Source organism: Mauremys reevesii, linkage group 11 (assembly GCF_016161935.1).
Source record: "Mauremys reevesii isolate NIE-2019 linkage group 11, ASM1616193v1, whole genome shotgun sequence".
Taxonomy (NCBI): domain Eukaryota; kingdom Metazoa; phylum Chordata; order Testudines; family Geoemydidae; genus Mauremys; species Mauremys reevesii.
The window spans coordinates 62,077,563-62,105,159 of record NC_052633.1 but is presented as its reverse complement, the minus strand read 5'-3'; the positions used below and the strand labels follow the sequence as shown (position 1 = coordinate 62,105,159).

At 40.2% G+C, this 27,597-nt stretch overlaps 1 protein-coding gene across 7 annotated transcripts in view; it reads right to left on the bottom strand.

The window, feature by feature from the left end:
- DPP10 (dipeptidyl peptidase like 10) overlaps nt 1-27,597 on the bottom strand; it is a 402,675-nt gene that overhangs the window by 162,406 nt on the left and 212,672 nt on the right. For 4 of the 7 annotated variants that reach the window (XM_039495403.1, XM_039495402.1, XM_039495399.1 and 1 more), the window contains exon 5: nt 18,237-18,311. In XM_039495403.1, coding sequence (XP_039351337.1) covers nt 18,237-18,311 — 75 coding nt within the window. Of the gene's footprint in view, nt 1-13,410; nt 13,704-14,731; nt 14,836-18,236; nt 18,312-27,597 lie in introns of those variants that run through there. The other 3 variants (XM_039495404.1, XM_039495406.1, XM_039495405.1) reach the window with 3 other exon arrangements.

The following is a 27,597-nucleotide window of genomic DNA, read 5'->3' as shown; positions in this document are numbered from 1 at the left end:
GCAGCCTTTCCATTTTATTGGTGCTTTGCCTGATGCCCACACTTTTAAAAGCAGTTGATGTAGGCTGATGCTTGCTGGTTCCAAGACACCTTTGAGCAATTCAGGTGGAATGCCATCAGGTCCAGCAGCATGGCCATTTCATAACCTTTGCATGGCCATTCGTAATTCCTTGAGTGATGGAGGATCAGAGTTCATTCCTGGATCAGCAACTGTTCAGTTTGCTACGTCATGCAGCTCTAGACAGTCATCAGCAGGACTGTGGTTCAACATGCTTTCATAATGTGTCTTCCAACTGTCCAAGACCTCATCCATCGATGAGCAGGGAGAGCTATCCAGTTTCAGAGGATGTTAGAAGGCCATTCATGGCTGCCAGCCAGGAGCGTTATGACTCTGTGGGCAGGACATAGTTTGTTGTTCTTTAGGCTGTTCTCTGCTTCATCAGCCAGGGAATTGACACAGATATCACACTTCACCAGTGCAATCAGAAAAAGTCCTGTGAGTGCTGCTACCCTGCCTGTGTTTCCTACATTCCATCACAAATGGCCATATGTGCAATACTGACAGTCTTGCTTTTAAAATACTGAAAATTATCCTTATTTTACCTAAAGCTTTGAATGAGTGATGGCATACTACATGGCACATAGTGATACTGAACTGCACTGGTTACTATTGTAGGTCCAGGCTGTAGCACAACTTTATGTCAACTCAACGGAGTGAGGAGGCATTAGCATGCTCTGCCGCCACCTTCAGGATCCACCAAGTTGCAAGATCTCTCTCTCACACTGATGGGTGGAAAGCAATAGGAGGGGCTGAAGCTTTGACTATGCACCCACAGCATACTAGGTGGCATATTTGTGCCAGAAGCACATAGCGTAGTCTACTATCTCCCCATGGCCCAAGGGAGACCAAGAGGTAGATTCTGACTTGAGGATTATCAATCTCACTTATGAGCTGCTACATGGACACCCCAACAATATGCTGTCCTTCAAAGAGCTGTCATAATCTTATCAACCTTGAGGGGCCAACTCTGTCCTCAGATATGTATTACTGCATGACGTAGAAAAAAATCCATTATTTAATGTTTAACATTTGTTTGTGTTTCCTTGTTTTCTTTTTCCTTGAAGTTTATTAAGAATAATGGATTTTAAAACTCAAAAGAATCTCAGCTGTAGTATTTTTGGCAATATTATACTTATTCTGCCTGCATATAAAATAACCTAGGCAACAGAAATGTGACAAGATCAAATTAAAGTGTATTTAAGACATTATTATACATTTTATGTGAATGTTTTCCTGAAATTTCATTTTTGGATCTAGTATGCAAAGGAATCTTTCATGGAATAAGGCAAATTTATTTCTTACTTTCCTGTAACTTGTAATTATTTAATAAATAATTTGCAGAGTCTAGCAATTTGACAGCAAAACAGTTATAGTGCAGTGGCTCCAATTCTATCAATATCTAATTCTCACATTTTAATTGCATAATTGAAATGCAACAGACTGTTTGCAACTATGCTGGAGGGGCCTGTCTGAGAAGATTATTCTTGCCCTTTTGAGACTTAGGACATCATTCAATCTGTCAACTGGTGATTCCTGGACTAGTTTTGAATTCTGTGATTTAGGAAACACTTTGAACGTGATATTATGAGACTCTTAAGTATTTTATTCTCTCTTTGGGGTGACAGAGTAGCTATATGTTCTCACAGTTGCCAAATGAGGGATTGTTATTCCCCCCCCCTTTATGGCCTTGATCCTGTAATCAGATCCACACAGGTATGCCCTTGAGTACAAACAGAGCCCCACTGATGTAAGTGGGGCCTGGTGCATGTGCAGGTCTATGCCCACATGGATCAGTTTCAAGGACTGAGGTCTATATTTGTGAAGATTATCAGCACATTATAGCACACATCAGCGTGGTGGGGATTTTATTATTAATATTATCTTCCAAACTATGGATTATGTACAATGAGTTCAACTCATAATGCTTTTGCTTTCTATCTCTGTAACGCCTCCAGAAAGTTGATGGAAACTAACTGATAAATAAATGGCATTAGCATTATATGTGAATACTATAATAGACGATGGCTGGAGAAGTTCACATTTCCCGCTTACAGCTACTGCAATAGACACTGTCCAAGCTGCTGATTAGTTGGCATCTCTGTGGAAAGATTACTTAAAAACCCCTAAGGTCACATTGAATATAGTATCTTTACTGTAAAATAGGCTTTGCAAATGTACTTCAATTGAATGAAATCCAAGATACACTCTCTTAATTCAAAAATTGTTGTCTCTGATTATTGATTTTGAGAAAAGAAAAGAGTCTGTTGTTGAACATAAAAATAAATTGGAAAGCAGTATTCCACAATTTCAAAATAACAAATGATCACTTAAAGATTTAACGAGCATTACCATAAAGATATTTTTTATTTATACCATAAAACTGATTCCTCGGGAAATATAGACTATAATGTTCACGTATTGCTTGAAGATTTTTAATTAGATTATTCGGATTAATTACATTTTATTATTAATATCAAATATTGATTTTGTTCCTTCCTCCACTTTTTAAAATATTAGTGTCTCATTAAATAAGCCACCTATTATCATACCTAACTTGTCTGTTTTAAGTAGCACTTTAATTATTGCTGATAATGACAGAGTTATACAGAACATGTGGAAATGCAAAAATGCAAAGGTATTCTAAAATATAAGAGAAAAAAATATCATTAGTTTTTAGACCTTGCCAGGGCTACTCAATAATAGTGGGAAATATTTTTCAGTCTTTGATCAGAGCTATTTTAATGGGGTATGAACATTGTAGTAATGTGAAGATATATGTGAGCAGCCTCCAGGAATTAAAAGGTCTCAACAGCTCCATAAATACACACACACACACACACAGAATGGAGATGTTGTTAAGAGAACTGTTTTCGAGATGTGCCTGTGGTAATATTTGTGTTTGCATACAGAGAAAAGGGCAAGGAAGCAGTGACCAAAAAGATAGACTTTGAAGATAGATTTGAAAGGACTAATTATGGTACCTGCTAATTTCTATATCATAAAATTGTCTAGACTGTATTTTCATTACAATGTTTTAATTATAATAGACCAGATCCTTAGCTGCTGTAAAAGTGGTGTTGTTTCATAGATTTACAGTAGTTGAGGATCTGGATCAACATTTTACTTGAGAATCAGCAAGACAAGAAGCTTGACAGTGGTTGTGAACAGGATTAAAGTTATTGTCAAATTCAAGGTATGAAAGGAATGGTCTTTGAGGCCATAGTATTCAGTAACTTTGGGATGAGAGTAAAGGGATTAGTATTCCTCTGGAGTACTGAGCAGGAGGGAGCAGGTGGTGAGCATTGGCAGATCTCAATCCTTCCAAATTCTCATCATTAAATTTCTTCTGAAACGTCTCAAAACATCATATAATGTACCGTTGATTATTAGTTTGTATAGTACATAATTACAATATGTATAGTATATAACTATTACAGTACACTGTGGTTTTAATAAAAACAAAACATGCATCTTACTTCTGAGTGTGACAAATAAATACAATATCAACTTGGCCTTTATGAAATTATGCAGTGGAGAGGAGGAGCAAGGTGCCACCCTCGTATAGCCTGCCAAAGAGCCAGGAAGAAAAGCAGCCCCTCAGAAGAGTGCAGTTGCTTCCTTAGACCAGCCATAAAGGAGCTAGGACCATGGCTCCTCCCCTCTACATAAAAGCCAGCCATGTAAACGTGCAGCTATCAACAGAGCCTCTCCATATATAGAAATATCTCTTGGTGTTCCTATATAGAGGTACTGCTCCAAATCACTCCTTATTAAGAGTTGTGCATAAATCTAGTCCCATGTATTTAACAAAATCCATAGCATGGTTAAAACCATGGAAACAGAAAAGAGTAAATCTTTTAAAAAAGGTGTATAAATTGGAGGTCACCGTTTTGCTTGATCAATATACTCACATATTCCAAATTTTGTTTTTAGTTCCCACTAAAAATGTAGCCCAAAATTAATTGATAAAATCATAATAATCAGTAGTAAACCTTTTACTGGGGTAAAAAAAAAGTTATCATTTAGTACTGTCTCCAGTTAGAACTCCTAACATTACTTGCCCTGTTGATTTATTCAGGCCATCCAGCCTGATTTCATTCTTATAAACTAATTTCTCCATTCCACCTTGCTGAAGAAGAGTTTCTTGACAGACATCTATTTGAGTAAAATGTCACCAGTACCCCATCTTCTAAAAATGTGTGTGTTGCAAAATCAGTTTTTTAGCTAAATGCACCTCCACTACCTCCTATAAAATGGCTAGTATGGACAATGGGTTATAAGGGAAGGGAATGATTTTTAATAGTTTTTAAAGTTCATAATAATAAACTATATTAAATTCACTAATTTGTTCACGGACTATGATGGACAAACTCTTTAGTTAAAGGGACATTTCTGGAGCATTTCTGGGCATTACCATTATATAGAACAGGCAAAAAGACAAAGATGGCATAGTGCTGACAGTTTGATATGAGGAGCTAGAATTTTATTCCCTATAATTGTTCAGAAGATGAAGGAAACTGCTTATTCAGTTAAACAAATAGTGAGAGACGTTTATTTTATCTTTGTACAGCACTCAGCACTGTGGGGCCGAATTATAACAAGAGCTTCTGGGCACTACCACACAACACCACTATCTGTTTCCAACAGATCCCTCGCTATATCTTTGTCTACATTAAGGAATTTTGCACCAGTGCAACTATGTTGATAGAGTTAGACCAATGCAAAGCCTAAGATACATGTGATGCCCTGGTACAAAGTGGGGCTTGTCCAACTGCAGTTTACTTCAGTATGTTACCAAAGTAAAAAGTTGTTTATATTATTTAACTCCACTGATGATATACTGGAGCAATTTTTTTCATGGAGGTAAGGTCTGTAATAATTACTTGTTATAGTAAACCGTATTAGCAGCCAACTACAATATTTAAGTAAATACTTCCCTGCTAGATGCAACTATTCACAAGGGGTTAGGGTTTGCAACCTTTACTCATCTTAAGTAGACCCTTACACCTCCAAAAGTCCACTGAAGTCAATGAGAGTATTTGAGAAGTACTGTGCAACTCGGCAGAAGCATGTAGTATGCAATGTGGCCCCAAATCAAACTTGCTTTTAATATTAATTTGTCCTGAATGCTAACTGATTTTAACTGAAATGGTCTCAAACCCTTTAAAAATTGATGTTATTTGTATGGTACAAGCACATGCATGCCAAATTTTGCCACTTTCGTGTTTCCACTCATGTAAGTTTGAAATCTGTAGATATCACTGCAGAATAAGAGAAGTAATCTCTGCTGACAACACTCATGTTTGAGACCATCTCTTCTTTTGGTTTATGTCACTCTATCCTCCCCTGACCCTCCACCTACATTTTCTGTGTTGCCATTAGTAGAGCCTCTTATTCCTTTCTCCCCATCTCTGTTCTTGTTTCATAGTTTTATTTAACACTTCTAGGCTGATGACTAAAATGATTTGTTTGTCATAGTAAAATAAACTGCGTGGGTGGGGAAATCACAGCTCTGTAATAACAAAAAATACAGAAGTCACTATTTTAAATAAACAAAAAATGCCAATACGCAAAAGGCATCCATATACACTAGAGTTTCTGTCACTGGTGGTTTCTACAATATGCCACATTCTGGCTTATAATTACAGAATGATTTTCCTAGCAGTTTCCTCTACTCTAATGGAATTCATCATTATAGTAAATGTGAACAGTCTTATCCAACGAATACTCCAGAGTACCAACAGTGAATTAAAAACTCGATGTAGGATGCTGAACACACCAATGTTGAGTAATGTGTTAAGATTATCGGTTGGACCTTGGAATTTCAGTCAGACGTTAACGATTATTCTTCAGATAATACTATTCAGACTTAGTCTGACTGTCAGCACTAGTGAAAGGAAATACTTGTTCTGTCAATACATATTTTTTTAAAAAGATAAACGCCCTAGAATTCATTTTTAGTGAACAGCAGCAAAGCATATCAATCATGAGTTTTACTTCCAATACAACTTTGTAAGACAAGATGTAAAACATTAAATTCTAAATCTCTTAAATTGTTTGTGCCAATTCTAATTCGGAAAGAAAAAACACCTTATTATATAATATACCAAATTATTATTACAATATTTTGACAGCAGAAGCAATTTCCATTCTGGTTAGTTTCAAAGACTGTGGGCCAAAGTGTATTCTCAGTGGTGTAAATCCAGTGTAACGCCATTAACTCAATTTGCTATAGTTGGTGGTCTGTTAAAAAGCTATGGAAAAAGGACATTAACCTTTTCATATACAACACTATAAAGTTAATGGAGAAGCACAATTCATTTAACAGTTAAAAGAATCACTGTCTTCTGGGGTATATGACAAAGCCCTCTGACGTTTGCAAGTTCAAGATTTAACATTTCGATCTCAGAAACACCTAGAATAATGTAGTACTTTGGTCAATGAAGAAAATACATTGTTGGATCATTGTGCGTCTATAGGGATCATATTATATATATAGGATCCCTAATAATAATTTTATAATAAGGTACTACTCACTGTGGGTAGAGTAAGAATTGGACCCATAGTAAACCACAGTATGTTCCCAATATGCTCTCAATATAAATAATATTCCCTTTCCATTGTTTATAACTGTCTCAACCTTCATATTGTTTCCTGTCTCCTACTCAACAAGGCCTGTTTTTCATTATTCTTTGCATTATCTAATTAAGGTCCAATTCTGGAAACACTTAATAATGGGCATGCTGACTAACGCAACTAGTCCCATTAGAGTCAATGAGAATTCATGGCAGCAAGTATTACACACTAATATTAAATGTCTGCAGGATTGGAAATCTCCTCAGGTAGATACCTCATGCTTTTATATGCCTGTAAAATGTCATGCACTTCTATAGTGCTACAAAACTAATACATGCTAATTTAAAAAAAATCAAATATACATAATAAATAAGAAGTATACCACAGTCACCTTCAGGGTGACACAGGTAGAACTTTGATTTAAAATACATGAAGAGTGTTTAAAGGCCAGATGCTCAGCTGGGGTAAAAGGGGGTAGCCCGTTTAATTGCAATGACCAGCTAAAAAATCTAGCCTTTCATATACACATTGTTGCAGTACTTATTAGCTAAACAACAACTGGAGAATCTCAAAGTGAAGCGCAGAAACAAACTTCCTCATTTTTGGAAATTCTGTTTATTTTCATTAGCTATGGATGCACATGAGGAATAAAATTCCTGTCTAGATTGATTGTGATAACCCTGAAATTCAGTGAGTTTCTGATCTTTTTGAGAGGTTAAGATAGAAATAGGGACAAATGGTAAAATCTGGATCTGGGGTTAAAGTCAAACATCACAATGTTCATGAGCATCTGTACCCAGGGTTTTGTTCTGGACCCATGCCAAGTAAAAATACATCATCACTATCTGAAAGTCCACAAACACATGTGGCAGGGAAAACACAGTGGCCCAACACTGTAGCATTTAATTTCAGAAATTAATACAAAAATGAGGAAGTTAGTTAAACATAAATTAAAAGATACCGCACCAAAAGTAAAATCCCTGCAAGCTGCATGGAAACTTTTTAAAGACACCATAATAGAGGCTCAACTTAAATGTATACCCCAAATTAAAAAACACAGTAAGAGAATCAGAAAAGAGCCACTCTGGCTAAACAACAAAGTAAAAGAAACAGTGAGATGCAAAAAGGCATTATTTAAAAAGTGGAAGAAAATAGAAAGGAGCATAAACTCTGGCAAATGACATGTAAAAATATAATTACGAAGATCAAAAAAGAATTTGAAGTACAGCTAGCCAAAGACTCAAAAAGTAATAGCAAAAAAAATGTTAAGTACATCAGAAGCAGAAAGCTTGCTAAACAATCAGTGAGGCCACTGGACAATCAAGAAGCTAAAGGAGCTCAAGGATGGTAAGGCCATTGCAGAGAAACTAAATTAATTCTTAGCAGCAGTCTTCATGTCTGAGGATGTGAAGGAGATTCCCAAACCTGAACCATTATTTTTAGGTGACAAATCTCAGGAACTGTCCCAGATTGAGGTGTCATTAGAGGAGGTTTTGGAACAAATTGATAAACTAAACAGTAATAAGTCACCAAGACCAGGTATTCACCCAAGAGTTCTGAAGGAACTCAAACGTGAAATTGCAGGACTACCAACTGTAGTCTGTAACCTATCATTTAAATTAGCTTCTGTACCAAATGACTGGAGGATAGCTAATGTGACACCAATTTTTAAAAAGGGCTTCAGAGGTGACCCCAGCAATTAAAGGCCAATAAGCCTGACTTGAGTACTGGGCAAACTGGTTAAAACTATAGTAAAGAACAAAAATGTCAGACACATAGAGGAACATAATAGTCAACATAGTGTTTGTAAGGGGAAATCATGCCTCACCAATCTACTAGAATTCTTTGAGGGTGTCTCAAACACATGGACAAGGGGGATCCAATGGATTTTCAGAAAGAGCCTTTGATGTGGGACCTTGTCAAAGGCTTAAGCAAAGTAAGCAGTCATGGGATAAGAGGGAAGGTTCTCTCATGGACTGGTAACTGGTTAAAAGATAGGAAACAAAGGGTAGGAATAAATGGTCAGTTTTCAGAATGGAGAGGTAAACAGTGGTGTCCCCCAGGGGTCTGTACTGGGACCAGTCCTAGTCAGAATATTCATAAATGATCTGGAAAAAGGGGTAAACAGTGAGGTGGCAAAATTTGCAGATGATACAAAAGTACTCAAGATAGTTAAGTCCCAGGTAGACTGCAAAGAGCTATAAAAGGATCTCTCAAAACTGGGTGACAAGGCAACAAAATGGCAGATGAAATTCAACGCTGATAAATGCAAAGTAATGCACATAGGAAAACATAATCCCAACTATACATATAAAATGATGGGGTCTAAATTAGCTGTTACCACTCAAGAAAGAGATCTTGGATCATTGTGGATAGTTCTCTGAAAACATCCACTCAATGTGCAGCAACAGTTCAAAAAGCTAACAGAATGTTGGGAATCATTAAGAGAGGGATAGATAATAAGACGGAAATTATCATATTGCCTGTATATAAATCCATGGTACGCCCACATCTTGAATAATGCGTGCAGATGTGGTTGCCCAATCTCAAAAAAAGATACATTGGAATTGGAAAAGGTTCACAAAAGGGCAACAAAAATGATTAGGGGTATGGAATGGCTGCCATATGAGAAAAGATTAGTAAGACTGGAACTTTTCAGCTTGGAAAAGAGGCAACTAAGGGGGAATATGATAGAGGTCTATAAAATCATGACTCATGTGGCGAAAGTAAATAAGGAAGTGTTATTTACTCCTTCTTATAACACAAGAACAAAGGGCCACCAAATGAAATTAATAGGGCCACCAAATGAATAAACAAACAAAAGGAAGTATTTGTTCACACAATGCACAGTCAACCTGTGGAACTTCTTGTCAGAGGATGTTGTGAAAGCCAGGACTATAACAGGGTTCAAAAAAGAACTAGATAAGTTCATGGAGGATAGGTCCATCAATGGCTATTAGCCAGGATGGGCAGGGATGGTGTCCCTAGCCTCTGTTTTCCAGAAACTGTGAATGGGCGACAGGGGATGGATCACTTGATGGTTATCTGTTCTGTTCATTCCCTCTGGGGCACCTGATATTGGCCATTGTCAGAAGACAGGATACTGGACTGGATGGACCTTTGGTCTGACCCAGTATGGCCGTTCTTATGTGTGAGTAACATACAAATCTGCCTTTGATGCGGACGCAGGGGCAAAATGAGACAGACATGTATGGAATTAAGTGGCAGGCTACAACTTTTATTAAAACTTTCACCTGGGGCAGGGGTTGCTACCCACCCATCACTCATACTCTCCATTACCAGGCATTTAATTGGTTCCAGTGCGGGGGTTACAGGGCTCCTTAGCATATAACCTGCCACTCAGGATAGGCTCTCCTCAGCCTACCTGCAGGGCTCAGCTCTCTCTGAGTCCTAACATCCTTCCCCCAGGAGAGGGGCAGAAGGTGAAGAAGGGTGGGGACTTCAGGCCATGAGGGCCACAAGTTCTCACCTGTAAGCCCAAGGCACATCACCAAAATCCCAGGCCTTTTCTCTCAGCTAACCATTCATTTTATTCTTTTTACCACACTTGAAACTGGCCACAAGTTGCAACAAATAAACAAGTCAATCCAAGTATCTCAGTAAGGTACTAAGCGCATTCCTACTTAAGTCACTGTGGCTTGAAGGCACAGTGAGGAAGGCAAAAAAAACCCCTCCCTGGTTCTCTGCCAATTGGCCCATGGTAGAAACAATTCCATCCTGACCCGCAAACAGGCCATCAGCTAGACCCACAGAATCTGTCAGTCTAGATTCCTGTTCCTAGTTTAGGGGGGAGGGAGGAAGAGTTGGGCTGCTGGAATGGAGTTAAAAGAGGCTCCACATGGCCCCCGCAACAGGTTAAATTCTGGGAGCCAGGGAATGCTGGCCAATCAGCACACCTCCCCCATGGCCAGAGACTACCGGGGAAGGAGCTATCTAGTGTGCTAGAATGAGTGTCTCCTTCCCTTCCTGCTGAGACTGCCCCATTTCACCACTGGCCCCAGCAAGTTGCTCTGCCCTTTGAGGCAGGTGGGCAGCATTTTTAAAGACAGTTCCTTATTTCATATGCAGTACTGAAAAAACGAGTCGTGTGCAGGTGAATTCAGGGGGAGGCTTTGTTAAATAAGAACATCACCAACCTACAGCTAGTGCTTCCTGAGAAATAATACTCCATAGTCAGACTTCCATAACAGTACAGCATCATTTTGTTGAAAACACCTGTATCATTTTGATATTTCACATTGTTTATTCTAACTCTGAATAATCTCTAGATCGAGCAAACAATCAGCAAACTGATTTTCCTCTTTCAATTTCAGCAGAACAATTACCATAATTAATTTCACAGACCAAGAAGATAAGATTACTGACATAACTGAACATTTAACTGCCAAGTAATTGTTAGGAAGATTATCTCATAATGCATAACAGATAACCATAATTTAAGGCTTTAATGCATTTTTTCTCCTGGATTCTTCTAATCTGCAAATAAACTCTTGTAGATCTTTTGCAGTGCACTCTAAAAGCTAATATCATAGGCAAACTGCAAAAGCTCAGTGAGTGTGCCACTTCTCTCAATTTACCCTCAGTTCTTTGTAGATTGTGGTCAGCTCTGTTATTATTCTGTAAAAATACATATAACAACAGTGGAGTGGTAATAAGCATCCCCGCACGGCGGATAAGCAACTTCAATCTCTGCTGATTTCTCTTCAACTATCTTGCTGTGCTTGAGTCATTACTTTGTTTGGTGCATTAAACTACAACTTTTCAGAAAGTGTTTTGAAATATTGTTCATTCACATAGAACAATCAATTCAAAAAACAGTTAGTGTCATGACTCAGCTTCCTCTTCTTCTTTCTGCACAGGCTTGCATTCTCCTTCATCCTGCACTTACCCTAACTGATTATTAAAAATCACTTCTTCTGGTGTATGGCTTCCAACTGAACAAACAATGAATTAGATGGTGGGTCAGTGATGCAGCACTCTATCATAGCAGCAGCATCTGGAGACGTCACACACATCCATCCACCATTTACAGTGCTATAAGCTAGTATTGTTTTATACACATTCCCTAGTCAGACTGGTTTACAGTCTGAAGACCCAATCTAGTAGGCAAGCACACGCTTACGTTCCATAGATTCCTGAATAGAGATGTATCTAAGTTCATACCATAAGTGCTTTTGTGAATCAGGAACTAAAATGGACAAATGTAACTGTAAGCGAGTGGACTCACACCTGCGGTGCCTCCTGCTGGTCTCTTTCGGGAATTAGCTTGTTTCCATCCCTGGAGCGCCCTCTGCAGGCCAGTGTCCCACTGCCACTTGGCCCCCGTGTCCCTCCCTGGACTCCGATGCCCTGTTATTTGGGGTGCTTCCCCCTGGCAGTACACCCCTCAGTCTCGGGGCCTCCCCTCCCCGAGGAACTCCTACCCCCACCTCGCCTCAGTCATAGACTACTGCCAGTCACCAACTCACTCCCATGCCCTGGGGCAGACTGCAGTGTGAGCCACTCATCATAGGCAAGGTTGGGTCTGGACCTTCTGCTTCTCTCTGCACCCCAGTGCCTCTATGGGGCCTTGGACAAGGCCCTGCAGCCTGGAGAGTTGCCAGCCTGGAGCTCCCCAGCCTCTTTGGCCTTTCCCCTGCCCTGCCTCACTCTAGGCACCCTGAGCTTCCCAGCAGACAGGCCCCCTCTCTCTGAAGACAGAGAGAGACTGTCTCTGCTCCTGGCTTCCCTGGCCTTTATAGGGCCAGCTGAGTCTGTTTGGGGCATGGCCACAGCTGAAGCTGTTTCCCCAACCAGCCCAGCTTTTCCCCCTGCCCCAGCCCTCTCCAGGGCTGTCTTAAGCCCTTCCAGGCACGAACAGGTGACCACCCCGCTTCAGTAACTTAATTCAAGAAAGGCAAGTTGTAGATGACTAGTTGTAAAGAAAAGATTATAGGAAATGTTCCTACAATAAGTTGGCATTGAGAAAGCATTTGAAATAGAGAGAGGGGGCATGTGGCAGACAAAAAGGGATCAGAAGAAAGGGATCACAAAGTCAAAACAAAGGAAAAGGAGATATAAGGAGAGAGAAGTGGTGAGGAAAGTAGAAGGAAATTTGCTCCAATTCACAAGCTCTCTCTTCAATGTCAAGCTGAGTTCTGGTGAGGCCATGCATTAGGATCCAATAAAGCCTAGTGAAGTATTTGGAAAGTCTCACATTCACTTCAATGGACATTGGATCAAACCCTTATGAGGTAACCCTGCTCTGGGGAGGAATGAAGATACCTTGGAGAAACTTGCTAAGGTCCTTAGTGCTCGGGGCATGCTTGCGAAATAATGTGCCATCCTTTAGGGGCAGTGCAGAAGGGAAGGTGGAATAAGCATATGCAGTTTTCCTTTATTGTAAGCAGAACTTTACCTATATTTTTGGCAGCTGTTACTATCAACATGTACTGGAGTTAAAAAAAGAAGAGTTGAAATGACAGATTTCAGTCATGTCACTTATTAAAAGCAACATTGAGAGAATTGCTTCTCTCACACTCCTCACTGGCTTCCTAATGTAGCCTCCACCCATTCTGAATGTCACATCACCCACTCCAGACCTTGGCTGAAAATGAGAACCTTGCAAGAAAGTCAAAGATTTACCATTCCCCATCTGTCTCATTCTGTATACAATAAATGCACGGACGGCACAGGGCAATGGTCTAACTACTGCCATATTTTTCACATCCCCTGAAAATATAGGCCACTTTCATTCCTTACATTAGTTCTCACCTGTTGGTTAGCTACTTGGTAAAGCAAGAACCTTTTTCCAGGATGTTCGTCAAATAGCATGAGCATCAGTAATGGAAGTCTGAGCTGCACTCAGCTGATCCACATGAGTTTTGGCAAAGTCACGGAATTGTGGAGAACAGGAGAGAGAACTGGAAATATGTGAAGCTACACAGCAGTGAATACACTGTAACCATCCCCGCCATTTCCACAGCTCCCACCTCACTATTGTTACAAGTAATCCGTAAGGTGACTGCACCTGTCAGTTTTACTTAACGTCAAGCCACGTTATGTAGTGCGCTGTCATAAAGGTGGAGACAAAAGTGTGTACAGAAATCAATATGCCACAATGTAAAGATTATTTCATAACACAACTATCTTACACACGATAAAGGCTGTCATTTTGCCGCATGCCAAGTTTAGAAAGCAATGATAAACCAGCTGCTGTGGCACAGTTTGTTTCCTTTGTTCCTTTGATTAGGCATGATTTAAATGATTCATTCAATTATTACTTTTGTATTCAAAGATGGCTTATTTTCATGCAGATTTATGTCCCGTTATGCATAAAGGACAATCTTAATTGTGCTGAAACAACTGCAAATTTAATTAAAGTTTGCCATTCCAAGCATAAAATAGAGAAAATGCTGACTATGATAAAAATAAATATTCAGCTATTTAATTTAACTCAACATTTATTTTTAATCCAAACATCAAAATAACCTTGTTTTGAATTACAATTTCATGACAAATGTCTTGAACAAACATTTGTTCCTACTTTACTTCAATCTATTCAGCTGAATTATACTAGCTTCTTTACAAAACTCTGTTGATTTATAAATCTGCAGCGGCTGTATTGCTATGTCACAATGGAACACAGATAAACATATGTAAACTATTACTCTCATTAAAGAAAAACCCATTACCCAAATATTTATGAATAGCTTCAATCCAGTCAAAAGGGTTACAATTCAGTTGATAACGCACAATGAGTAAGGGAAAATAAGAGTCAGATTCGCAGGTAGTGTAGTCAACAGAGCTATACTGATTTATACCAGCTAAGGCTCTGGCTCTAAATGTTTAAAACATCCCGTTGTGGTTCCCAATAATGAGTGCCACTGAAAACTGTACATTTACTCTACAGGGTGGTAACTTCCATTACCAGAAGCAAATACTTCTGTATGATAACAGTATACATTTTTGATGGCATCAAGTAAAGGAAGAATCTGGCCTGATCTTGCTCTCATTAAAATAATTGAACATGCATTATACTTTATTTTCTATTTTTAAGTCTATCATATAAATCTATGAAATTATAATTAATTACATGGGGCAAATCCAAAGACTGTTACCAACACATGGATTTCCTTGGGACCGTCCTCAGTAGGTCTGGAGATCTCTGCTTGGGAAAGGGTTGCAAGGGAAGGGCTGGGGGGAGAATGAACATCATGTCGTCTAACCCTTTATGACATCATCGCTTCACAACTGATCCCCCTTAAAGGGGAAATCCAGGGGCAGGCTACTCTCAGAGCTATAGTGGCAGGGGCCAGGCAAAACAAATAGAGCTGGCACTCCTGGATGGACAGATGCCACTAGCTTCCTGTGCATCTTTGCAGGGTTCCCCTAGCACTGGCCCCCTGGGCTTCTTGAACGCAGAATCAAACCCCACTCTCCTAACAGTGGAAGTGAGAGAGGGAATAATATGAAGCAAATAATGTAGAAAAAACAGAGGAGAAGCTGTTGAAGTATGACGACATCATAAACAAAATCAATGTTTTAAATAAATTAAGTAGATCAGGCATGACTAGTTTTCTAAATGAACCCAGGACGTGAGATGAGAAAACACACGTTTTATCTCATATGCACCATAATAGCACAAAAGTATGTTATGCGACAGTTGTAGTGATTGCTACTGTTTTAAGGTGACCACATATACCCATAGGACAGATCTTCAGTTGGGGTTGATTGGTGTAGCTTTCTTGGCTTCAGTGGAGTTATGCTAATTTACAGTGGACGAGTGCCTAGCCTAGTGGATAGAGCAGTGAACTTGGACGCAGGATATCTGGATTCTAGTCCTAGTTCTGTCACTGAAATGCTGGATGTCCTTGGACACATCACTGCCCCCCTCTCTATATATCAATAAAATTGGGATAATGTTACTGTCTTCCTTTGTAAGCCACTATGTGATCTACTGGTGGAAAGTGCTATATAAAAGCTAGGTTTTAATGTGCATTAATAAAACAAACATCACATTGTTATAATATACAAGTACTGTTCACCTGACAAATAGTACAACTGGAACATTCATGTATAGCCGGGGGCCCTGACCGAAAGCCCAGTGAAGTTAAGAGGCTGACTTCAACGGCTTTGGATCAGACCCGATAGCTGGACGATTACTGTGCATATTTGTTTGATGTGGTTAACGTGGTATTGCCTGTGTTTTCACCTCTGTGATGTTTTCTGTAACTTTTTTACTAAATTATTTTACTTGTGTGAATTTTCAAGAAAATAGGTTTTAGGCAAATAATGGAAAAACATAATCACTAGAATTTGCACGGGAATTCAGATTTTGAGAGTTACACGCCTATTTTCAAGGAACAGAAACATACCATGTGACTTTTGTCCAAGTAAGGGCTAGACATTTTTGCAGAAATTATTTTTAAAAGAAAATCATGATCTGTCTGAACAAATTAACGAACAGAAAAAGCCACCAAAATCTAATAATCTAGGAAGTATTTGCAAACTCTGCTCATCACTTGTTTTCATGCTCAACTGCTTTAGCACAGGGAATGACTGCATCACAACTAAGGTGGGGCAGAGTCTGTCTGGGGCTTACCTGGGAATGACAGCTCTGCTTTGGGCAGCGGGGGTGAAGAGGAGGAAGGAGGTCAGAAACTGCTGTAAAAAAGATGCTCGGTGGTCAGCTTTGCAGCAATGACTCCCCCTACCCAGGAATGTGAGGTCTGAAGGGCATAAAGGTACAAAACCTGGGTGGGGCAAGTCTTTGTTCCACACAGCAAGGAAGCTAGCACCCACCCTCCTTCCCCCAGTGGAGGCAAATGGCAGGTTGGGTTAGGACCTGCTGTGGACGTTACGCTAGTCCCTCCTTTTAAACGGGGCTGGGAAGGAATTTTTCCCGCACCACCAGAATTGACTTCGGTGGAGTGAGGTTTTTTCACCTTCCCCACAGTGATTGTGAGGCAGGACCTTTTCTGGTGAGAAGCAAAGGTTGTAGGCCATATGTCAAAAAGTATTTTGTAAGGTTTGGTGGATGTCCAGTGCAGATACTCTATAGGGAAGGCAGCCAGTGACCAGATAAATGGCCTGGTAAAGGACTTAAAAGAAAGTGCTGGATAAAGGAAAAAACTGGGGAGGGGGTTGGGGACTTCTTTGATTGGTACGTCAGGGAGCCAACCCTCACTCCCCCCCCCCAATTCTCATAGCCCACCTTAACCCTCCTGGGAGGGTGGTGGATGGTAAGGTCCAAGCCATGGGTCATCTGGGGGACCTGAATGGAAACAAAGGAGGGGCTGATGGAAGCCCTGGAGAATTGATTTGAATAAGCAGAGATTTGCCTGCACTGTACACTTTATCTGCCAGGTAGTCTCAGACATCTATATAATAAAGTTGCAACCCGATTAAAATCCATAACAAGTGTCTCCTGTCCTTCTTGCGGTGTACCCAGACAATGGCTACCTACCATTCTCTGCCTCTAAATATCTGTTGATAACTGAAGTTTAAAATGAAGTACAGAACTGTAGACAAAGCAGTAATGACAAACAGAGAGAGGGTCCTTCTGCAAAGTGGTGAATTCAAAGGGATCCTTCTGTAAAGTGGTGAATTCAAAGGGATCCTTCTGTAAAGTGGTGAATTCAAAGGGATTTGAGGGCTCTTAGCAGCTCACTGAATCAGCCCTAAGTGTATGTAGACATAAGGGGTAACACTTGTGATTGGTGCTACTTGACTGAAGTTCTCCACATAACATAGGGCAATATAGCATTGCTATTATTCCCTATTTTGCCACATCAGAAACATATTACATAACAGTTAGGAAGGAAAATCACAAGGAGCAAAGAAATATTTTGACCAAGAATCAAACATGAATCCTTATATCTACTGTGTCAAATCCTACAACACAAAATACAGATGTCAGCTGTTATATTTAGTAATAAGTGCTTCCTTGTAACTTGATAGAAAGAAAGAAAGAAAGAAAGAAAGAAAGAAAGAAAGAAAGAAAGAAAGAAAGAAAGAAAGAAAGAAAAGCTCCCATTTACTTCAATGGACTTTAAAATGAGACTCAAATAAACAAGTCTTTAAGAAGTTACTTTTTTTTCCTTTACATCACACCACTCTAGCATGTCCTATTAGCTGTCAACATATTTTTCCAGGTTGCAGACATAATCATTAAGGTTAAAGATCTAGAGAGCAATAAAGGAATGTTACCACTGCACTTGTCCGGCTTTTATTCTGACCTGGAAATTAATATATTTATCCCAAGAAAATCAGCATACTAAACACAAGTAGTCTATGGTGAGTTACCAACATAAAGTTTATCAAAAATAAGTAATAAAATCAATATGCTCCTATTTCTGAATATTGATTTCTGAAATTAAAGGAAGCAAAATGTTTCACCTATGTGGAATTTTAACAGAGAGTTTATTGTCCCAAAACTTAAAAAAGAAGAAAAAAGGTTTATCTGAATAGTGATTTAATATATCAGTCTATCATAGTCTTATGAATAATGGGAATGCATTCGTAAAGTAAATCAGAAATGATAAAACATTTAAAGTGTCAATTAAGGAGACAATTGAATGTATGAGTAGCTTGCTTACCTGTTTGACATCATATGCAAGAAGAACAAATCTTAAATCTGGTGAAACTGAATATCTTGATGCTTTGAAAGTTACCTAAAAACAGGTAATAATATGGGTAATTAACACATTTAAGGTAATTTTTTCCCAAAGATTCTGACATTCACTTTATAACTGCAAGATAATTTCTATTACAAACAACTGAATTATTTGTGCATCAGAAGGGCTATATTAATTCTCAGTGTAATTTCATTGACATTATTCAACTACAGCAGATTAATTTGGCTGCTACACTATCAACAAATTAAAAAAACCTCTGAGACTTGGTCATGATAGCAACACTATGCTCAACATTAACTGTTTGAAGGAGGGCAACTATAATCAGCACAAAAAAGGAAAGACTAAGCTTCTGTGATATATACTTCATAGACAATTATGAAAGAGGCCTCATTGGTTAAGCTTAAAGATAATTGTGACATTGCACCCCATAATGCTTTATAGAAATATGCTTCTGAGTGTAAATATGACATAACTGGAATATGTTTATGCTAGATATGCCATGTAACATCTGTGCAAAGGTTATGCTCTTCTGCATGTATTCATCTTATTTGTATGCATGTATCATTTTTATATCTGAAGTTATGAGCATTGGCTCTATGCTTGTATTTAAAGTGTTTGCTGTAGAAAGCACCTAAGGCAGATTTGGTCAACATAGTGTGAAGGGGTTATTCAAGTAATTCGGAGTACTTGGAGAATAAAGAACCTCGATAGTCGCTGTTATTGCCCAAAAGGGTCCGAGGTACTCTGCAAGAACGAGACCGACTCCACACTGAGAGTAATTGGCTTTAATGAAGGTAAAGTGACACATCTGCAACGGGGACCCCAAGCGTTGCTGTCACTGAGACGGGGACCCAGCGCCCTGCAGCTCGGCCTGGGGTGAAGTCCTAAAACAAACACAAAGCATGCTCATTTTATACAAACAGCAGCATATCAGCTCATACATAATGCAATAGACACTCTCCGCCCTCCGGGGCTGCCTCCCTGGCCAACAGCCAGGGACTTACCACACAGCAGTCCCAGCCGGCTACAGCAGGTCAAAGCTAGCATGCTGTGTCCTACAATAACCGGAGGCTGAGAAAGCGGAATTGCCTGAGCTAAGCCGTAACAGAATCTTCCGTGGTATCGCCTACTACAGTCGCCAATCCACATCTTTCCTGGGAATTCCTGGATAAAACTGAGTCATGTATGGACATGTGACTTGCCCATGTGACTCCAAAGCTCCATATTGTAGCTGGATTCTACACAGGGAGAGAGGGGGGTTTCCACCCACAAGAGAAAGTCTGTTTAATCCCCTGGAAGCCCCTCCATTTTGTCTTCAGCTGGCACAAAAGATAGCCTCTCCACCCCAAGGAGATGCCTGAAAGAAACTGGAATAAAGGACAGTAACTACAGGGGTGTGAGTGATTGCTGGACCCAGGCTAGGAGGAAGTATAGTCTGTAAAAGAGGCTTATTGGAACATCTCTGAGGGAGAGATTTACCTGCATTTAGTTTTTACTGTATTAGGCTTAGACTTGTGTGCTTTACTTTATTTTGCTTGGTAATTTACTTTGTTCTGTCTGTTATTACTTGGAACCACTTAAATCCTACTTTTTGTATTTAATAAAATCACTTTTTACTTACTAATGAACCCAGAGTATGTATTAATACCCGGGGGAGGGACAAACAGCTGTGTCTCTCTCTCTATCAGTGTTATAGAGGGCAAACAATTTAGGAGTTTACCCTGTATAAGCTTTATACGGGGTAAAATGGATTTATTTGGGGTTTGGACCCCATTGGGAGCTGAGTATCCGAGTGTTGGAGACAGAAGCACTTCTTACGCTGCTTTCAATTAAGCCTACAGCTTGTGGGGGACGTGGTTCAGACTTTGTTTGCAGCAGGCAAGCATGTCTGGCTCAAACAAGGCAAGGCACTGGAGTCCCAAGCTGGCAGGGAAAATGGGCTCACAGGTAGTCCCAGCACATCAGGTGGCAGTCCCAAAGGCGTTTCTGTGACCCAACCCATCATAATAATGAACAGAAAAAAAATGGATAAGCACATTTAAGCAATAGAGCTTTGTCTCTCTAGTTGCTTCTCCTTTATCTTTGAGCATAAACATTTTTGTAGAACAACCTTCACTAAGAGGAAATGTCTTATTTTACAGGAAATTCAAAGAAAACAAGAAAAATCTCTGGTGGAAAGTAAAGTGAAACAGAAAGCAGCATTACAAAACTAATATTGCTTTATATATAGCTAAGTCTACATGACACCCAATTGAATTGAGTATTGTAATTTAATCAAGGGGTAATGCTGATGTCAGAAAGAATTTAATGCATTTGATGTAGAAAGAGGATCAGTGTGCCAGAAGAAATAGTACCACTGAAGAAAAATATTTTACGTTAATTTGGAAACATTTGCTGTCTACAGAAGGAAAGGGTCAAAAACCAGGTAGTGAAGACATAGGCAAGATGAAAAAAATAGAAGCAGCATAACTGGGGGGAATAGAAGCCCAGAATTGGGTATACCCACAATGAAAAACGTTTTTCATTGATGCTGCTGCTCTCAAAGGGCCTCTGCACATGTACACGAATACCTGAGCTGACTAACCTGGGGTATGCAAACTGAGCCTTGCTAAACACCACATTCAGGCTAGCTAATGCCCTCAGATGAGTGTATGTACATCTCTCACTAAATTCAGAGGAAACTGCATGTTTGACTGTGAAGGCAGAATTTTAGCCCTTTCAAAACTAATAGAACCAACCTTGCAAAAGAAATCACTGGAAAACTTCAGTTTTGAAACAAAATGCCCATAGTAAATGTATTATTTTAATATTGAGCACAGCAGTTCTACAAGTGGCCAGAGGAAAAAAGAAATAGAAAAAACAGCCACCAGAGAAAAAGAAAGGAAAAGGACCGTGGGTTTAAAATATTTTTTTTGCTTGTTCAAAACAAGAGATTCCTGTCCCCCTAACCTAACCTTGATTGACTGACTGATGCAGTCAAGACAGATCATGTATATGAACATTTCACTTATATGGCAAAGCACTAAGAACATTTTTAGATGTGGAGTTCTACTTCATTCTGGCAATGTATTAATTATTGCCACACTAACTCAGTCTTCTGAAATGTATAACCTGGGAAGTTTTCCAAAATCATTTTCAAGCAAGTGAGGTTTCCTGCATTTAGTGAGAATCTTCAGTCAGTGATTATGCCACTGCAACACTAATGACGCACTCAGAGTAAACACCTGGGCAGCTCAGCTGCAGAATGTTGGCACTTTTAGGCAAAGCCAGTAAGAGCTAGTTTCTTATTTCCCATTAAAAGATCATCTCAAGTATCTAGGGATTTATAATTGTGTGAGACATGCTGAAGATGTCCTGGTTCCCCTTGCACTCACCTGCACTTTTTTGTATGGTTCTGGGAGTGTCACGTATAAGTGGAGTGTAAGTATGTTACAGTCTTCTGACTACTGCTAGTGGTTTTGGCAGACTATTTCCCTCCTTCTGGTATAATGGGATTATTCTTGCTAACAGAAGTTCTTCGGATGCAAGGCTTGCATCAAAAGAAGTGGGTATTCACCCACGAAAGCTCATGCTGCAAAACGTCTGTTAGTCTATAAGGTGCCACAGGATTCTTTGCTGCTTTTACAGTCTTATTAATCTCTCCTCATATGGAAGCCATTCCATACCCTAATCATTTTGTTGCCCTTTTCTGAACCTTTTCCAATTCCAATACATATATTTTTGAGATGGGGCAACCACATCTGCACATCTGTTTCTAGCCAGCATGTTCTCTACCTTTCTGGGGAAGGGATTTTCTATTTTATTTTTTTTGGTTTTCATTAAGCATTTTATTAATGTGGGACTTTAGTGCTTTTAACCCTAGTGAAAATTTGGAGGTTAAAACACCTCTCTCCACCCCTATAATATTTTTTCCCCAGAAATACCTGCAATTGAGTTTTCTTGCTAGTTTTGCTACCATGTGCATGAACACTATTTTTTCAGACTGCTGCCTGTGCCAGAAACTGTTATTCTTACTGTAGGCAGATCCAGTTTAATGCTGTCTCTATGGGAATCTCTACACTGTAATGAGGATTTGTGATTACAGCACATGTAGAAGGACCCGAGCTAGCTTCGATCTAGATAGAGCAAGTGTAGTTTGTGTATGCCTGTATCAGCTGCAAACACACCTCCTCATTGCAGTACATACATGCCCTGTGACCTGCATAACTGCTACTCTTGCAATATTTACATTTCATAATGCTGCAAACTTTTTACCCAGAAATTAGATCTCAAAGGCTTGTACATTCTCTCTCCTTCTAAACTCACAGGTCTATCATGTGTTTCATGAACTATGCTGAGTTTGACACAATTTTATTTTTTCTAAGTTGTAAAAGCAACAGACTAGGTTTGCTGAGGCAGAACCCCCACTAACTGCAGGATCCGAACCAACTGTATACGATGATCAGCAGATTGCATTCTTAGCCTCCTATGAAAGAAATACCTCGTGCGATATGGGTTTTAATTCTTTGTCTGACAATGATGCATGCTGATGTGACACTCCATGGACAATCTATGGCCTCTTCTATTCCCAATAATGCACTTGATAACTATGACCACTGATATTACCACTTGCACAGATCACAAGGATGATAACCAAATGGAGACGGACTGATACAGCATATTTAAGTTACTCTCTGCCCTTTATCTTCTTGATGATATACTAGGTTTGTTTTTGAAGCAAAGTATTTTTTTCAGGGAAAGAAAAAGAGAGGGACTGTTCTTTGAGACAGTGTGACAAAAAGCAAAAAAATCTAAGAGAAACTTAAGCAGGGCAGAGAAAGAGAGAATAAGGGAGAGAGCTAATTCTTTCCTCCACCTTTTAGAAATATTAAAAATGTCTGGGTATTTTTGAAAGTGAAACTTGCTCAGATCTTGCTTTACAAGGCCAAGGCTTCGCACTGATAGAGATTTTTTTTTCTTTCATATTTCATCAGTGTTTCACTGATAACCAGAAATGTTTTGTTGCAAGTCAGTTGATATTGTCACGCATAAAGATAGCTTAGGCTAGAGACAGTATAATAAGCCCATATTACAGTTAACAATGCCCGGTTTCAGTGGCCATGGTGAATGCTCAGATAACTAAGAGAAGGAAATATTGATTCAGACTCAGCCTTTACTTGATCTCCATTGCCAATATACGCCACTCAACCTGAACCTCTTTTTCCTTTTCTTTTCTTGAAACCTGGTTTTGAGTTATTATTGATATACAGGCTAGTCCTTTCATCTCTGCTCAATAGTCTCACTCACTATACAATATTCTCCATGGTTCAGATGTTCAATGGTATTTAGGCATCTAACTCCCACTGATTTACGTGTAAGTTAGGAGCCTAAATACCTTTGAGGATCTATGCCCACATGACTGCTGAATTTTAATTGCTCTTGCATTTAAAGTAGTGCCCTGTTTCTAGTCTTTCAACATACATATGGCAGAGATGGACATTACTTATAAGGTAACCTAGTCAACCTCTATGGTTACATATGGCTGTCCAACATTTTGACAGATGAAAGGAGACATGGCAAAGTCAGAGGTGCTTAGCAATGGCATGGGAAAAGAGCCCAATGTGTGAGCGGTAAACCTCACAGAGTCCACTCGCCAGATGGAAGTTGAAGCATATTCTGCTTCCTGGCTCGCCTGCAGGCCTCAGTCTGGGCTCTCTGCTGGCTCTCCAGGATGACTACACCAGTTGTAACCTGACTTCTCCAAACTAAAGGATTGTGGGCAGGATTTTCCCAGTTGTCAGTGGGTTGCTGTATTTCTTGAGGACTTGCTTGACCTTGTTGCTGTGCTGGAGCTTTGACCTTCCTCTGCATCACAGGTGATTCTTAAGTTGGCCATAGTGCACAGCCTTTGACAATCAATCATGAGACATGTGCTTCCCATGTCCCAACCAGCGAAGCCTGTGAATGTCCAGCATAGTCTGGATAGACTGTAGGCCAGTTCTCTTAAGGATCTGTTACTGGTGATTTGTTGGTCCCAAGTAACTCCAAGAATTTTTCTAAGACAGTGGAGGTGGAAACTGTAAAATCTCCGCTCCTGCTCAGAGTACATAACCTGGCTTTCACAACTCTAAAGGAGGGTAGTATGGACACAAGCCTGATCAACAGACACCTTTTTGTTCAGAGTTAGCAACTTCTTGTTCCAAATATGCAAGGTAAGTTTGCCAAAGGAAACAGAAGCGTTGCCACTTTTAACATCAAGTTCCCTAGCAAGGTTGAGTGGGCTGGTAAGAATTGAGCCGAGAAATGAGAAGTGATCCACATTGTCCAGAGTTTCATTATTAAGGTAGGTTTTAGGTGGAATGTTGGTGCCTTGTGACATGGCAACTGTTTTCTTGATACTAATTACCATGCCAAACTTCGTGCATGCATCAGAAAACGTATTCAAAACATTAAGACAGTGCAGGATTATTACTCATAGTATATTTTCTAGTGCTTTTAGCACTTTCTCTAGGATAGATTCAGTGGGTCTAGCAGCAGAGCTTCAGCCACTTAACTTGGGAGACTCTTCCACATTTGAGAAATTGACAAGCTATTTAGGCTATATTTTCTTCTCTTTAATTTTACCCCACTTATATTTAGATTCCCTTGTACTAATCTAAACATCCATTCTTGATGCTTACACTCTTCATATTCCTGTTAACATTTCCTCTTACTTTCACTGTTGTTAATATCCAAAGAGCATGCTGTTCCTTATTTCTTCCTACCAAGAATAGAGCCATTTCAAGACTGCTCCTTTAAAACTGACCGTAAAAAATAATACTTAGCACTTCACACAGCAATTTGTGTCTTCACAATATTAGCTGAGGGACTTTGCTGTTGATGTTCATTGACATGCTCAGGTCACCTTATCAGATGGTCATTGGCCAAGTGGCGATGCAGAGCAGTAATCGAAGGGTAAGGATTACGTGGGTAGCATTAACATGGCACTACGTTTCAAAATAGTTTCCTGAAGTGGCAGTGGCAACTATGGGAACAGTGAGCATCAGGCCCCCTTTCACTTCTGTAAATCAGAAAAGGCAGTGTAGCAGTAGACAGAGAAGGCTTAAGAAGAAAATCTGGCAGCAGTCAGAAAATGCAGGGTAATTGGAGAAGGATGGTCCAGTGGTTAGGACATGAGGCCATGACTTAGGAAACTAGGTTACATACCTTGTTCTGTTTCTGTGTGACTGAGAAAGTCAATTAACCTTAGTGCCTCAGTTCCCATTCTGTAAAATGGGATAATATGACTTCCCTATCTCCCAGCAGCATTATGAGAATAAATACTTTAAAGTCTGTAAGGCACTGAGCTACTACAGTAATGAGGGACATATAAGTATGGTAGGAAGTAATTAAGGAAGACCCATTAAGAGAGAGAAAAGGATCCTGATAGCAGAGAGGGCCTTACAGCAAAAAGAAATATAGCCAAAAGAGACAGAACTAGAAATAAAAAAAAATAACAACCCCCTGGAAAGCTAAAAAAGACAAAAAAAGAGGAAGACCTAGACAGAAGCGACTAACAACAGGCTTGGTCAATGGAACAAGAAAAAAACAATGGCAGGTGCATGAAATTAAAGAGACTGATCAAGTCAGGTGCATAGACTGATAGAAAGTAGGCAAAATCCAAACTTGAGTGGATTCTCCTGTGATTGGGTCTGGTCTAAGATTTTTAAAAACTGTATGTATTCTACAGTATATGAAAATTATATTAAAAAAATCACACTAAACAGGGTATTCAGGTTGTAAAGTCAAGCATTCAGAAGTTAGGAAATGCCTGTGTTAAGGTTGCCTGTGCAACATGTGACAAAGTTCCTCCTCTACCTTGGTGGGTCCTGCGCTTATTGGCAGATTTGCTCATCTCACAGATTCACCCTGTGGGTCGGGAAACAGCCCAGAGACCTTCCCCTCTGGTAGAAGCCACAGTCCAGGTCAATTCCTTCCGTGTTTGATCAGGAGTTGGGAGGTTTGGGGGGAACCCGGGCCCACCCTCTACTCTGGGTTCCAGACCAGGGCATCAGGGGGGGCCTTAATTAGAGTCAGGTGCTTAACAGCCTCATCTGACTCTGAGCAGGTTAATTGGAGTCAGGTGTTCTCATTAGCCTGGAGCAGCCCCTGCTCTGGTCACTCAGGGAACAGAAAACTGCTTATCCAGTGGCCAGTATATCTCCCATCTACTACTCTGCTGTTCCCAACTGGCCTGGGTCTATCACTAACCTTAATTTGTTCCCCTTGTGTGTATGCATTATGACACGGTCTATAACTGCACTATTACAAGCTATTGTTTATATACACTGTCCTACATTCTTAAAAAGCAAACTGAAAAATCAAAATGCACCATGTGTTTCCATATTGACCCAAAATAGGTCATCAGCAACCTTGGGACCTTTAGATCCACTACACAGACCTCTGCCACTTGAGCTAATGGAGTAACTGGTAGTAAAAAGCTAATTCCCTCTCTGCAGGCGAGCTACTAGAGGGAGTGAAACAAGCACTTTGCCAGAGGGGTTCATGGCTGTTTCCTGACGGCAGAGGGCTACTGACACTCAGGAATCCTGAGTTCAATTCCAGGTTCTGGAGGGGAATGTTGTCTAGTTGTCATAAACCCTGTTTGCCACACAACCTGTTGCTGATCCACTCTACTCCTATCCAATTCCCCCCCCCGAATCATTTCTGTACTCCTGTTACTGTCACTATCCTCCCCATAGCTCTGTCCTTGTCCCCAGCATTATCTTCTGCCTCCTCCTGACCCTGTGCACCGCTGCTCTTCTCTCTTTCTGACCCTCATGTTCTTAATTCTCCCCGACCAACTCCTGTCCCTGACCCACTCCACATGTGACTCCTGTGCTATCCCTGCACTGCTCTGATTCTTGTTCCTGTTCCCCATTCCACAGTTCCTCTACACCCTTTGCATTGCACTCAGGATATTTCCTCTTGCTGCCTGGGCACCTGCAGTGGGACTGGGGACAGTATTGAGAGCACCGGAGAAGTCTCCCTGCTCTCGGTTCTCGATACCGAGTGCCACAGAATCACCCAGCAGCCAGGAGGGCCAATGGCAGGGAAAGTCAAGCTCGTCACTGGAGCCTGGGCTGGAGCATGCTAAATCACTCTGTGGGGATGGGCCAGGCATAGTGTAGTCTGCAAGCAGAGTCTCTGAAGGGACTTGCAGCATTGTGTATAATTAGAGACAGACAGAGCTGGTGCAACCATTTAGGCGACCAGGGCGCTGGCATTTGGCGGGTGGCATTTTCTTCAGCAGCGACCACGACGGCCGGATCTTCGGCCACCCCGGTCGCCGCCGGTATTTAGG